Source organism: Ranitomeya imitator, chromosome 1 (assembly GCF_032444005.1).
Source record: "Ranitomeya imitator isolate aRanImi1 chromosome 1, aRanImi1.pri, whole genome shotgun sequence".
Classification (NCBI taxonomy): Eukaryota; Metazoa; Chordata; class Amphibia; order Anura; family Dendrobatidae; genus Ranitomeya; species Ranitomeya imitator.
This window is the reverse complement of record NC_091282.1, coordinates 555336673-555352066: the sequence shown is the minus strand read 5'-3', so window position 1 is coordinate 555352066 and position 15394 is coordinate 555336673. Positions and strand designations below refer to the sequence as shown.

Sequence of the window (15394 nt, the reverse complement as noted above, 5' to 3'; positions counted from 1 at the left end):
GATTTTCTCAGGAAATTTCTGCATACTTTCCGGACGTGTGCACATAGCCTTAGGAGTCCAAGGACAACTTTGGGACTGCCCAACTCAGGAACTTAATGATGAAAAGTGCTCTGGAAAATTTAAGGGTGTTGAATGATGATCCCCCTGGAGTCGATAATTGTTTTCAATATTTGGGCAGATAATGATTAGTGATGGGCGAGGGGGCTCGAGCAAGTAGTGAGCAGTGCCGAGTATCATGTGGTGCCATGTTCCCCCTAATTGAGGGTGTTTAGTAGGTCGGCTCAATTGAGACAATTTAAGCCTGGGGATCAGGTACTAGTGTACCCACAGTGGACAGCAAGTTCTTTGCCAAGTGGTAGGGACCCCATAAGGTAGGGGAAAAGGTGGGAGAGGGCAACTATAGAATACACCAACCAGGGAAAAAGGAAGCACTTCCTGATATATCATGGCAACCTACTAAAACCCTGGAAGGATAGGGACCAGGTCAAAACACCGAACTTGTTGGCCCAGTTAGAAGCCAACATTTTAGGTGCCAAAGTGGCAGAAACAATACTGCTGAAAATTGGTACATCAGAATAGGGGCGGCTTTTTGAAGTTGCAAGGTCTCCCTCATGGCATCAGGCACGAGATATGCACTGAGCCTCATGCTCTATCAGATTCCAGAGGCCCACCAGGAAGTAACCTCAGAGAAGGCAATACAGAGCTGGCCACGCCCCTCACAACGATCAGAGCATTCCTGGGATTTGTAGGCTATTACAGGCAGTTTGTCCCTAATTTTGCCATAATTGCAGCACCTGTAACCAATCTCCTAAAGGATACAGAATCCGTAATGGTTAAGTGGTCTCGAGGCTAAAAGGGCAATTCAACTGGCCTTCTGTAGGCAACCAGTGTTGGTAGCACGTTGAATTTCTCCAAAACCCGTTCGTAGACCAGACACATCAGATGTATGCCTAGCAGCCATGTCTCATAAAATCAGTGGGGTGTATAAACCCTTTAACTTACATAGACATGCGGATGCTATATCAAGGGTACACTGCCTATGGGTTGACTTTGCCCTGCATCAGTGATTGGCATCGGTAATGTAAAGTCTGTACCAGTAACACTAGGTTACCGAGAGCGCTTTAATTAGACAATGATTTTTAGTGTGGTATTTAGGACCAACCATTTCCATAATCCAGTCCGGGGCTTACAGGCCATAATGACAACTAGGGTAGCTCAGCAGAATAGAGTTTCGACTGGAACTGAGCAGAGATGTTTGGGGAACGTGTTTAACCCCTTAATGACTGCCGATATGCTTTGAAATGACTTAAGGGGCCTTATGCCCTCATTGCTGTTTTAAAATGTCGATCGGGCTGAACAGTATAGCATCCCCCCGCATCGGAAACTTTCCAGGGTTTCCGCTACCAGGAGTAGCTGAGACCCTGAAGAACATAATAGGGACCACTTTTTCCTGTCCCCAATCACGTGATTGCCGTTATTCAATGAATAACAGCGATCATTTAAAGTGTGCCCGCTATTTATAAAATATAAAATGTCTCGGGTGTCTGCATCGGTGAATGGAGTCATTTTTCCTCAATTATATCCCTACGGCGGGCTTCTGGAAAATCAGCTGCCAGAGGCTGCGCATGTGCAGATTGCGATCTCGTCTCCTGAAATCTCAAATCTGCGCATGCGTGCCATTTTCCGGAAGCCTACCACAGATATGGCGTTGGGAAATGGATTGCATGCACTGACGCCACCTGAGATCCGTCACCCCAGCTTCGCCCTGCTCCTGCCGCTGGCCTGAAGCAACCACCCTACCTCATTTGCCTCCTGCTCCACTGCAGCCATCCCCCCAGGTAAGCTACCGTCTAAAAGGAAATAAAAGATGCACCAGCATTTTATTCTTTTTAATAAAAAAAATCATTTTTTCCACCTCAAATTTTGGTATGCGTCTTTTAAAATCCACAAAATTCGGTATAGCTTTATACACTTTAAAATTCATCCGGTTGCTTCTGTATTCAGTCACATCAATAAACTCGTGACCCAGTGCCATTGGAAGCCATGCATGCCCATACAGTCACGCTGCCTCCACTATGTTTTACAGAATGTGCTGTGCTAAGCCTTCTCCATACTTTCAAACTTCTAAAGATGACTTGCCAAAAACCAGGCTGCAGATTTCTACACTGACTGTATCTATTAAATCAGTATAGTAGCGTTTTTATGCACATACTTTTTTAGTTTAACATTGATGAACCTGGTGACAGGTTTTCTTTAAAGCTTAAAACTTGAAGTTGGCCACTACTTAGACAACTCCTTGTCATACATCACGCTTGGCCCCGATAAAATAATGAAGCCTATACTCCCCTTCCGTGTTGGCACTCAACTCTCCCCAGGGCTCTTGTGCTTTTGACGTGTGACCCTAGCGCCCAGTCGGCACTGGCGTCACTGTCCCTGCCTCTTTTCAAATTGAACATGAGTAAGTGAGAGCAGCTGCAGCCCGGACTTCCTCTTGTTTGATTTGTTCGAAGGCAGGAAAAGTGAGACCGGCGCTGATTGGGCGTTGGGATTATGTCTCGCAGCAACCACACAATGGCCCCAGGACCACAAGTGCAGATACTGCTGGAACTGTGCTAGCAAGTGAGGTGAGTATAGTGTTTTTTTTTTTGTTTTTGTTTTTTTTAATTTTATCTGGGCCAAATGTTTTTAGCACGAAGAGGTTGTTGAAGTAGTGGACAACCTCTTTTAAGTTTATCATCCTTGTGTGCTCCAAAGAATCCATAGCCTTTTGAAGATAGTTTGGTCTTTCAGTATTAGAGAGCAATGTGTATTTTGGGGAATCATCCCCCTCGTTTGGCGGCAGCGTGTTGTGTACCTGGGGTGTGATTGCAGCTCAATTTTCAGCCTATAATGGATGATGAGTGGAAGACTGAGTTGAGAGAAACTCCTTCATGTCGTACCCATGTCACGTGCTGAGAAGTGTGTATGACCATGTGCATGCCCAAAATACTAGAGGTGATCTGAGACACCTCTAGTGACAAATGGCTCCATGACAAACAGATTAAAAACAGAAACCACAGTTTCTGAATAGATTTTTGTTTTGGGTTGTTTTTTTTTACTGATTAGTTTAGAAATTTAATCTTTTTGTTTTCATTTTGCATCATTTTCTGTAACAGATCCGTTTATTTTATATAATTTTTTTTATATTTTTTTAATATATTAAAACACTGGAACTGATACGAGCAGATGACAACTATACATGAAAACAGAGCCTAAGCTGATGTATGACCAAGACAAATTTCAACTTTGTACGGAATCTAAATGATCTTTGTAGATCTGGTGCCAAAATGACCTTTAAGGTGTCCAAATCCTTTGAGTTGTCCGTTTAGTCACAAAAACTTTGATTTGCACTCTCTGGTGCATTAAACTCCGTTCATCAAATCTGTTTGCTCCTCATGGCAATCAGAGAGCTCTGCCTTTTTTTTTTTTTTTTCTTTTATAAAGGGAACCTGTTACCAGGTTTGGCTGATAGGAGATACGGCCATCTATAATGCTGTAGATAAGCCCCTGATCCGACCTGTAAGAGAAAAGAAAACTTTTTATATTCCCCTGTGTCCGGTCCGATGGGTGTCACTCTTCTTGGTCCGTTGCCGCCCTTCTTGCGATGCTGCCCTCCTGCTTGCTTCGTGTGGATGACGTGTATCTACTGCACAGCGCTCCTGTGCATACGTACTTCTGTCCTGTTGAGGGAAGAGCAAAGTACTGCAGTGCGCAGGTGCCAGGAAATGTCAGAGACCCTGCGCTTGCGCACTGCAGTACTTTGCTCTGCCCTCAACAGGACAAGTGCGTATGCACAGGATCGCGGTGCCGAGGGGACTGGATCATGAAGGACGCGTCATCCACACAAAGCAAGAAGGAGGACGGGGATCGTAAGAAGATGGGAAGCGCCGGGCCAAGACCAGCAACGCCCATTGGACCAGACCGCCCCCCAGGTTAGTATAATAAGTTATTTTTCTTCTTTTACAGGTTGGGCTTGGGGCAGACATATAGCATTATAGAATGCTTTATATCAGCCCTGAAACGTGATGGCTGTATCTCTTATTGGCCAAACCTGGTGACTGTGGAGAAATTCTGTGCAAGTTGCTAGTCACTAATCTTGCAACTGTTAATAAATCTGTAGAGTTGCGTGATTAAAATCCCAGATCAAAAGAGATTCTACAGTTAGAGGGTGTTCAATGCACAAAAGTGCTGTTTAAGCAATAGAGACTAGAAAACTAAAGTGTAACCGTACTTTCAACTATCTTCAGAGTAAGCTGACAAGTATATTTGCCTGCTGCATGCTTACTCTTAATTTGCAATTGACTTTGAGCTTGTAGGAAGACCCAAGCTGCTATGATCCCATACACAACACACAGGGATTTCTGCTCTTCATTCCCTTTTTTAGCACACAGAGAAGCAACAGGGTCATGAAGGAAATACCGTAATACTGCACTACTGAGTTGTCTGGATATGAATCAAGCTATGAAGTGAGGTAAAAGACTTATTAGAAAGCTCTGTATAATATTTATATATCTCCTTCTGCCTGTTTCCTCTTCTTGCTCCTCACTCCTGCCCTCTACTCCATAGAGTATATTGAGCTCTGTCACATGATTGAACAGTGAGTTGGCAAGCATAGTTGAGCTGGGATTTTTTTGAATGGATGATAACCTCAAGGGGAGAGTTTTTCTTAGATTAAGATATTTCTTCTATTCACAGAGTACAGAGGAGGGCAACAAAATTAATAAAGGGGATGGGAGAACTACAATACCCAGATAGATTAGCGAAATTAGGATTATTTAGTCTAGAAAAAAGACGACTGAGGGGCAATCTAATAACCATGTATAAGTATATAAGGGGACAATACAAATATCTCGCTGAGGATCTGTTTATACCAAGGAAGGTGACGGGCACAAGGGGGCATTCTTTGCGTCTGTAGGAGAGAAGGTTTTTCCACCAACATAGAAGAGGATTCTTTACTGTTAGGGCAGTGAGAATCTGGAATTGCTTGCCTGAGGAGGTGGTGATGGCGAACTCAGTCGAGGGGTTCAAGAGAGGCCTGGATGTCTTCCTGGAGCAGAACAATATTGTATCATACAATTATTAGGTTCTGTAGAAGGACGTAGATCTGGGGATTTATTATGATGGAATATAGGCTGAACTGGATGGACAAAAGTCTTTTTTTCGGCCTTACTATGTTACTATGTTACAATGTTACATGCGCTATTGGTTTATGTATAATTTGTTAAAACTACAATTCCATTTTAAATGGATCCTTTGAACTCCAAAGGTACCTTCACACTGAGCAACTTTCCAACGAGAACGACAGCGATCCGTGACGTTGCAGCGTCCTGGATAGCGATCTCGTTGTGTTTGACACGCAGCAGCGATCTGGATCCCGCTGTGACATCGCTGGTCGTAGCTAGAAGTTCGGAACTTTATTTGGTCGTCAGGTCGGCGTGTATCGTCATGTTTGACAGCAAAAGCAATGATGCCTGCAATGGTTTTTCATGGAGCTAACAACCCGCGAGAACGATAAGTACGTCACTGGATCGCTCCTGCATCGTTCAGGTGTTGCCGTGTTTGACGTCTCCTAGCGACCTAAACAGCGACGCTGCAGCGATCGGCTCGTTGTCTATATATCGCTGCAGCGTCGCTTAATGTGACGGTACCTCAATAAACCACTACTTGCAGATATAGTAGTAATCTGCAGGTAAATGGCATTTAAATAATCTCTGGCAGGCTTAATGAGACAGTGACTACAGTCAGAAAATAGTAATATCCTCCCTACGGTCTAGGTTACCATCCAGCACCACAGTTTGGCACTCCGCTTGTATGGTCTTTGCTATGGAGCAAGAGCTGCTTGGTTGCATGTGGGTACAGTGCAGGCTGCCAATGTGCTGGGAAGTGATTTTAATCCACTGTCCTGTCTCGATAACTAGAAGTGAGTGTCTGCAGGGAGAATATAACCTCTCACTGCTCCAGAAAGCCTACCTGCAGATTACTCCAGGAGCGTGTCTTCAGGCTGCTCTGCATTATTACCCTGTGAACACCACCTCTATAGTAAAGGCCAGAAGTACTAAATAAAAAGGCCCATGTATGTAGAAACCTGTGGCAGCTTTCAAAAGCGATTAAAATAAGACAGAATAATCAGCAGCAGGAATAAATTGGGAGCAAAAACTTGACTCTTTTGATCTGCTCACAAGACCTCTTTAACCCCTTACCAGCATCGGACGTACTATACCGTCCGATGCCGGCTCCCCTGCTTTGATGCAGGGCTCCGCGGTGAGCCCACACCAAAGCCGGGACATGTCAGCTGTTTTGAACAGCTGACATGTGCCCGTAATAGGCGCGGGCAGAATCGCGATCTGCCCGCACCTATTAACTAGTTAAATGCCGCTGTCAAACGCAGCCAGCGGCATTTAACTACCGCTTCCGGCCGGGCGGCCGGAAATGACGTCATCGCCGACCCCCGTCACATGTCCGGGGGTCGGCGATGCGTCTCCATTGTAGCCATAGAGGTCCTTGAGACCTCTATGGTTACTGATTGCCCGTCGCTGTGAGCGCCACCCTGTGGTCGGCGCTCACAGCACACGTGCAATTCTGCTACATAGCAGCGATCAGCAGATCGCTGCTATGTAGCAGAGCCGATCGTGCTGTGCCTGCTTCTAGCCTCCCATGGAGGCTATTGAAGCATGGCAAAAGTTAAAAAAAAAAAAGTTAAAAAAAAAAATGTGAAAAAAATAAAAAAAACATAAAAGTTTAAATCACCCCACTTTCGCCCCAATCAAAATAAATCAATAAAAAAAATATCAAATCTATGCATATTTGGTATCGCCGCGCTCAGAATTGCCCGATCTATCAAATAAAAAAAAGTATTAACCTGATCGCTAAACAGCGTAGCGGGAAAATAACTCGAAACGCCAGAATTACGTTTTTTTGGTCGCCGCGACATTGCATTAAAATGTAATAACGGGCGATCAAAAGAACGTATCTGCACCGAAATGCTATCATTAAAAACGTCATCTCGGCACGCAAAAAATAAGCCCTCAACCGACCCCAGATCACGAAAAATGGAGACGCTACGAGTATCGGAAAATGGCGCAATTTTTTTTTTTTTTTTTTAGCAAAGTTTGGAATTTTTTTTCACCACTTAGATAAAAAATAACCTGGTCATGTTTGGTGTCTATGAACTCGTAATGACCTGGAGAATCATAATTGCAGGTCATTTTTAGCATTTAGTGAACCTAGCAAAAAAGCCAAACAGAAAACAAGTGTGGGATTGCACTTTTTTTGCAATTTCACCGCACTTGGAATTTTTTTCCCGTTTTCTAGTACACGACATGCTAAAACCAATGATGTCGTTCAAAAGTACAACTCGTCCCGCAAAAAATAAGCCCTCACATGGCCAAATTGACGGAAAAATAAAAAAGTTATGGCTCTGGGAAGGAGGGGAGCGAAAAACGAACACGGAAAAACGAAAAATCCCCCGGTCATGAAGGGGTTAAAGAGATTGTCTACTACCCTAACTGTTACTGTTTTTGCCGTCTCAAAGATCATCCCAATATGTAGTAGGTGTAATATTAGAAAATACCTCCAATTAGAAATGTAGTATAGTTCTTCTGATTGGCGATGTTTTTCCTCATGTGCAGGACCTTTAGGTATCCATGGTTATGACCGTTGATATAGTGAGTTAGCTGGTTGCTAGTGGTCGTAACCATGTATACCTAAGGTCCTGCAATGCCTGCACATGAGGAAAGACCTCATGAATCAGAAATACTATACTACATTTCTAATTGGAGGCATTTGCTAATATTATTACACCTACTATATATTGGGATATGATCCTGGAGATGGGAATGCCCCTTTTAAGGCTAATGCCCTATAGATCTCCATAAACACTTCTGCCAGTTTTCATGGCTTATGCCTTTCTACTTCAGTTCTTGTCCCCTGGCATCAGCTGTGCTGTCACAGCCATCACTTCTCTTCAGAATCCTGTACCATTCTGATTACATTTCCCATCATTCCATATGCTAGGCTGCACATTAGCTGTGAGCAAACCCGCAGTTACTCATACTCCTCCCTGACGATCTTCTGTCTTACACAAAGCACCAGAACACCAGCCACACTGACGGATGGATGGGCAATGTATACATACTGACACAAGGGAGAGCTGTGTCTGCAGCAGCATGCACAGGAGCAGTGCTCACCCCTCCAGAGCCCAGGACTTGGGGGACTTTGATATGACATCACAGGAAGTCTGAGGATTCCAGCATAGGTTTGGGAAAGCAAAGCATTTAGTAAAGGGCTTATGTATGGCATTTTGTTTGCATGAAAGGGACTTGTAGAGTAGTGGCCTACCTCTTTAAGCATTCTCCCAATTGGGTGGTGTTTTTAAAGCATTTAATGTACATTACAATGGTATCCTTGCTGCTTCCTGTGCCAGAGTATGTAGAGGTGCTGTGGGGAATAAGCGCGCCATCTGTAGCCCTGCCCGTGGCCTCAATGTCCCATGGGAAAGTCAGTCTTCACTGAAGACATTCAACCTCCACTTATACAGAATTTTGATGACTGATTAGTTTTGACAGAGAAAAAAGCAATTTCCCTGATAATATGCAATTTTGTAATAACTTTTAATTTCTTTTACTATTTATTTATGAAATAGAAATGAAACGACAAATGCTCTGTAAGCATTTTTACAATTTAATGTGTTAATTTTTTTTTATTTTTTAAACTGTTGAATACATACCACTTTTGTTTGTCGGACAGCTCCTTTTTTAACCCCCCTAGTGACCGGGCCAATTTTTAAAAAATTTGACCAGTGTCACTTTATGTAAATATGTAATAATAACTCTGGAGTGCTTCAACATATCTCATTGATTTTGAGATTTGTTTTTTTTTTCGTGACTCAATATATTTTATGTTAATGGTAAATTTTGTTTATGTTGCATTAATTTATAAAAATATGAGAAATTTGACTAATTTAATAAAAAAATAGCAATTTTCAAACTTTGATTATCCCTTTTCAATTCTGATAAATATGCCACAGAAAAACATTAATAAATAACATTTCCTTCATGTCTGCTTTACCTCAGCACCATTTGTAAAATGTTTTCTTCTTTTTGTTAGAATTTTAGAAGGTTTAAAAATGTAGCTGTAATTTTTCATTTTTTTTTCAAGTAAATGTACAAAACCTATTTTTTTTTTTTTTTTTTAGGGACCTGTTCAGTTTTTAAAGTACTTTCTGGGCGCTACATGTTGGAAACCCCCACATGTGATACCATTTTAAAAACAGAACCCCTCAACATATTCTACATTGCTTTCAGGTGGTTTCTTAACCCTTTAGGTGCTTTTCAGGAATTAATGCAAAGTGGCATAACAGGAATGAGAAAGTGTATTTTTACCACCTAAATTTTGATAACTTCTGAACATACCGCTATAGCCGCAGACTCTAAGGGTACCGTCACACAGTGCAATTTTGATCGCTACGACGGCACGATTCGTGACGTTCGAGCGATATAGTTACGAGATCGCAGTGTCTGACACGCTCCTGCGATCAGGGACCCCGCTGAGAATCGTACGTCGTAGCAGATCGTTTGAAACTTTCTTTCGTCGTCTAGTGTCCCGCTGTGGCGGCATGATTGCATGGTGTAACATATATCGTATACGATGTGCGCATAGTAACCAACGGCTTCTACATCGCACATACGTCATGAAATTATCGCTCCAGCGTCGTAGATTGCAAAGTGTGACAGCAGTCTACGACGCTGGAGCGATATTGTTACGACGCTGGAGCGTCACAGATCGTACCGTCGTAGCGATGAAAATTGCACTGTGTGACGGTACCCTAAGGCTGTTTCCACGGGGCGTAATCTCTGCGCTTTGGATGCAGCGGAAAACCCCCTCAGCCCAAAGCGCCGCCCCCTGTTGTATGCGCGGAGATTCCAGATGTATTCATTGAACACATCCGGAATCACCACATTGTATTCATAGACTGTTATTTATCTTGCGGAGACGGAGCGTCTCCACAAGATAAATAGACATGCTGCGGTCTGGGAAGACAACTTGTATCATTGCTGTGGATAGATTTGCAGTTTTTGACAGGATTCTGTGTAGCAATGGAAATGACTGACAAGAGGTCCTAAAAAGATCAGTTACTTGCACAAGTGAAAGTCCAAAGGTCTGCGTTTCCTAATCTGCTCTGCTTGGAACAGATATTGATATCTTCAGAATTATGTGGCTGTGCAATGCAGAGAATGCTTAGGCCTCATTCATATAACCGTGTTGCTCATGCATGTTGTTTCTTTTTTTCCACTGATACATGTACTTAATATAATATATGGTGCTATTCATATGTCCATGTGCAGCACACGGATGGCATCAGAATGGCGTCTGTGTGCTGTACATATTTAACATTGCAAAGCATAAAAGAAACGGTAATTTTTTGTTCTTTTTATCCTTGTATGAAAAACACGACGACCTAATACAGATACAAAACACTGATGGCACAGGTACCATTTATTTCACATACTTGTTTAAACACAGATTTGTGAATGAGGCCTTGCAGGAAATGAGTCATCTGAAAATAACCTGTTGTTACAATCAGGCTTTTATGTTAACCCTACATAGGGAGTATGTACATTGTCCCATGTTGGGTGCTGGTGTATTATCCAGGCTCTTAGGAATATTTTTTTACTAGCATTTTGATTTTTCATAATTAGAAAATGAAATTAATACAGAAGTCCGTGTATCAGTAATCTGTATGGAGTGCATCATATGGGACACTTTGCTATCTGACGGTCCCATTCATAAATCCAAAACAGAGTGCTACACGCAGCTGCTTCCTGCAGTCTCCGCCATGACATTTTAATATGCCCTTTCTCGGGTTGGTTTGGTCCCAGCTGTCCAAACCACCAGCGACCTGGAATTTTATACCCTATTGATAGTGGGTAATTCCTAAACTTGCTAAATGACTTGTTAATTGTAAAAAAAAAAAAAAAAATTCAATTCATGATCATAGACGTATAGATATCTGTATTTCAATTTAAGAATAGAATAAAGATGTATTATTTTACATTACCTCCTGGGAATTGTAGTTTCCAATTGGCTGTAATTACTAATAAAGGCAACAGATCTATAGTAATTTAGCTTCTAGTAGGGAAAGGAACTCTTTACACGGCTGCTGTGAAAGGTGTGCTTCAAAAGCGACCGCACTAACATTTTGACTTGGTGCTGCATCTTTTACTTGTGTGCAAATTGTGTATCTGAAGCAGGTCAGATGTCATGACGAGAGATGGGCGAACCCGAACAGTAAAGTTCGGGGTCCTTACCTAACACGTACTTTTCGGCATGGACCCCGAACACTGATTTCTCATGGAAGTCATTGTTACTGTTTGGGTTCGGCACCCCGAGCATCTGGTGTTTCCCTCACTGTCATCCGCATGACGTCGTGAGAAACACCAGCGGCTCTGATTGGCAGTAAGCTTATTATTATGGCAGTGGCAAGTGGGGTTAATATTTGTGGGGCTGATGTCACCTTTGATGACAAGCCCACAGGTTAGTAGTGAAACCGCATTTATAAGATGGCTATCCAATTACTAACCCCATCATTTTTTAAATAAACACACAACCAGAATAAAGTCATTTTCTTGAAATAAATTATTCAGACTCCTTTTGATTTGAAATAAACAAATTTTATATTCGCCTAACTACTAACCTGTGGGCTTGATGTCACCTGTCAATTCAAAGGTGGCATCAACCCCACAAATATGAACCCTACTTGCCACAAGGCAAGTGGGAAGATCTGGGCAAAGCCCCAGAATTGGCATGTCTACTCCCATCAGCGGTACCTACTTTTGGTGTTATTAGCGGCAGCAGGAATAGGCTGATGGGAGTAGTACTATCTCATCAGCCGACGCCTCTGTGACCGGAGGTAAACTTTTTACCACCAGGCACAGCTGCTGGCTCACGCAGTCATTTGTCAGCATGGGAAATGCAGCGCACTGACCACTGGTAAGGCTACGTTCACATTTGCGTTGTGCGCCGCTGCGTCGGCGACACAATGCAAATAAAAACGCACGCAAAAACGCTGCGCTTTGCGACGCATGCGTCCTTTTTTGCCGAAATTTGGACGCAAGAAAAATGCAACTTGTTGCGTTATCTGCGCTCGACGCTTGCGGCAAAAAAAACGCATGCGTCGCACAACGCAGCACGACGCATGTCCATGCGTCCCCCATATTAAATATAGGGACGCATGCGTCGCCCGACGCTAATGTGAACATAGCCTAATCTTGCTGCCAATCTGAATCAGTGTTTGCCTCATTGTCATGCAGATGACTGCCTGGCAAGCTGATGTTCGAGTCCCCCATTCATCCGAATGGGGTCCAGGTACTGTTCTGGTACACAAACCAAAACATTTTTTAAATGTTCTGTTGAACTGGCTGAACCCAAGTACTTAGCGATTTACCTGTCACTATTCATGACCGAAACCTCCATTTATTTTTGATAACTTGCAACATAGGAAATATTACTAAAGTGCCATGATACTTTTATCCCTTTTCATAATTGTTGCTGTTCTCTTTGGGTGGGGGGTGGATTTTTTTTTTGCACATGACCAGAACAGATTGTCCCCTGGTAGAAAATAGTTTCCTAGTGACTGCTAGAAATTTTGATTGTGTGATATTGAACAGTTACATAATTTTCTATACTTGGCTAAACTGTAGTAGTATTCGGCACACAAGCCTATCCAGCATATTGCCAGCGTTTGTCCCTCTTGTCTGTCTTTATACTGGATCAGATGAACTGCGATGTTTGTGTAATGTCTCGCAAGATGATTTTTGCCTTTGCACAAAACTGATACCTTGGGTCTGGTGGGAAACAACTGAAGACTTGGTCACTCGACCGATACCCCTCATCTCCTAACATATAAGCATATTGTTAAAAACAGAATGATTTGCTGAGATTCTAGTATGTCTGCTTTCTGTTGCTTGCATAAATGACTGAAAATACAGAATGGGAAAGTGTAAAGCTCTGTAAATACTTCACAAAGCACGCTAACTTCTAATTTTCTGATGGAGTGGAAATTCTTACATCTTTTCTACAAACTGTCAGGCAGAGCGGGATTACCATCTTGAACACAGCATGGCATATATGTATGAGGGTCCTACCTCTGAGACCTGCATTTATCTCCTAGAATAGGGTTTTGCTGATTGATGGAGACTTGGGGCACATGTGGCTCTTTACAAACATTTTCATGGCTGTTTCAAAAACTATGAAATACTCTTGCTGAATCGAGGGATCTGCATATGGCCATTTTTTCATTCAAAGTGGCTATGGCACTATCTAGGATGGGGTCTAGGGCTATTCTTGATAAGCTATAAAAGTCAAAGCTGCAGTTAACCATATAAGAATGAAAAACAACTTTTGAGTAATGCCTTCTTTGTCTCACAACAGTCAATATTATTTCTCCCAACACTGAATTTTCACATCACTTGCATTGTATTTTAAATCTACTACTGCTTTTTGTTTTCCAAAATCCATGAATTGACTTCAGAATTTCTCTCTACAGATAATTAACATGGTGGCTGTGTTAGAAGTGATCTCCAGCTTGGAGAAGTATCCTATTACCAAAGAGGCACTGGAGGTAGGTGTGGCACTTTTGGTAACTAACTAGTGGAAACATCTGGGCTGTCCATATAGGACTGTGCCAGGCCATTTTAGAATGTCTTTGTAGAGTGGGTAACTGCAGGAGCTATGAGCCACTGGCAGAAGGCTGACAGGTGATTACTGTCTCTGCCTTCATGACCACTGTGTACACAGCACTGCATGGACACTGTTTACAATGAGCTGTATAGATGTATCAGCCTGCTCTAGTGATCACATGGAGGTCCAGGAGCAAAGCAACTGCTATGCCTAACCCCTGCTTTATAGATATATTAAAGTTTACTACATTCAATTGTATTGACTTTTTTTATTTTTTTTATTCCCCCTTTCAGAAACTAACTGAATAACTGTAATTTTAAAGAGTTGCCCTGGTACTGTTCTCCTTAACATCAGGAGGAGAACCGTAAACCTACCAAAATGTCAGGAGTATACTAGCCAGAGGAGAATGTCAAACAGAGTTCACACAGGTAGTAATAGTTGCCTTCCCTTCAAGCACAAAGGATATGTATCCAAACGTTTGCATCAGACCATTTTACTTTTTGGAGTTTGAGGGTTCTAAGCAGGATCTTAACCCCTTCACGACATGCGCTGTACTAGTACTGCGCATGCCGTGAATCCCCCTTTGATGTGGGCTCCGGCGGTGAGCCCACATCAAAGTCGCGACATGTCAGCTGTTTTGTACAGCTGACATGTGCTCGCAATAGTGGCGGGTGAAATCGCTATTCACCCGCCGCTATTAACCTGTTAAATGCCGCTGTCAAACACAGGCAGTGGCATTTAACTACCGCATCCGGCCGAGCGGCCGGATATGACGTCATCGCCGACCCCCGTCGCATGATCGGGGGTCGGCGATGCATCAGGAAGGTAACCATAGAGGTCCTTGAGACCTCTATGGTTTTTGATGCAGGTCTGCTGTGAGCGCCCCCTGTGGTCGGCGCTCACAGCACACCTGCATTTCTGCTACATAGCAGCGATCTGATGATCGCTGCTATGTAGCAGAGCCGATCAGGCTATGCCAGCTTCTAGCCTCCCATGGAGGCTATTGAAGCATGGCACAAGTAAAAAAAAAAATGTTTTTAAAAATATGAAAAAAATATAAAAAATATAAAAGTTTAAATCACCCCCCTTTCGCCCCATCCTAAATAAAACAATAAAAAAAAAAAAAACCTACACGTATTTGGTATCGCCGTGTTCAGAATCGCCCGATCTATCAATTAAAAAAAAGCATTAACCTGATCGCTAAACGGCGTAGCGAGAAAAAAATCCGAAACGCCAGAATTACGTTTTTTGGTCGCCGCGACATTGCATTAAAATGCAATAACGGGCGATCAAAAGAACGTATCTGCGCAAAAATGGTATCATTAAAAACATCAGCTCGGCACGCAAAAAATAAGCCCTCACCCGACCCCAGATCACGAAAAATGGAGACGCTACGAGTATCGGAAAATGGCACTTTTTTTTTTTTTTTTTTTTTTTTAGCAAAGTTTGGAATTTTTTTTCACCACTTAGATAAAAAATAACCTAGTCATTTTAGGTGTCTATGAACTCGTAATGACCTGGAGAATCATAATGGCAGGTTAGTTTTAGCATTTTGTGAACCTAGCAAAAAAGCCAAACAAAAAACAAGTGTGGGATTGCACTTTTTTTGCAATTTCACCGCACTTGGAATTTTTTTCCCGTTTTCTAGTAAAAGACATGGTAAAACCAACGGTGTCGT

At 42.6% G+C, this 15394-nt stretch overlaps 1 protein-coding gene across 1 annotated transcript in view; it reads left to right on the top strand.

Annotated features, from left to right (window-relative positions):
• The window catches only part of MED26 (mediator complex subunit 26), an 83021-nt gene that overhangs the window by 50528 nt on the left and 17099 nt on the right, over positions 1–15394 (top strand). Inside the window, exon 2 of the mRNA XM_069767744.1 lies at positions 13583–13657. Within this exon, the coding sequence (XP_069623845.1) occupies positions 13583–13657 (75 nt within the window). The remainder of the gene's footprint in view (positions 1–13582; positions 13658–15394) is intronic.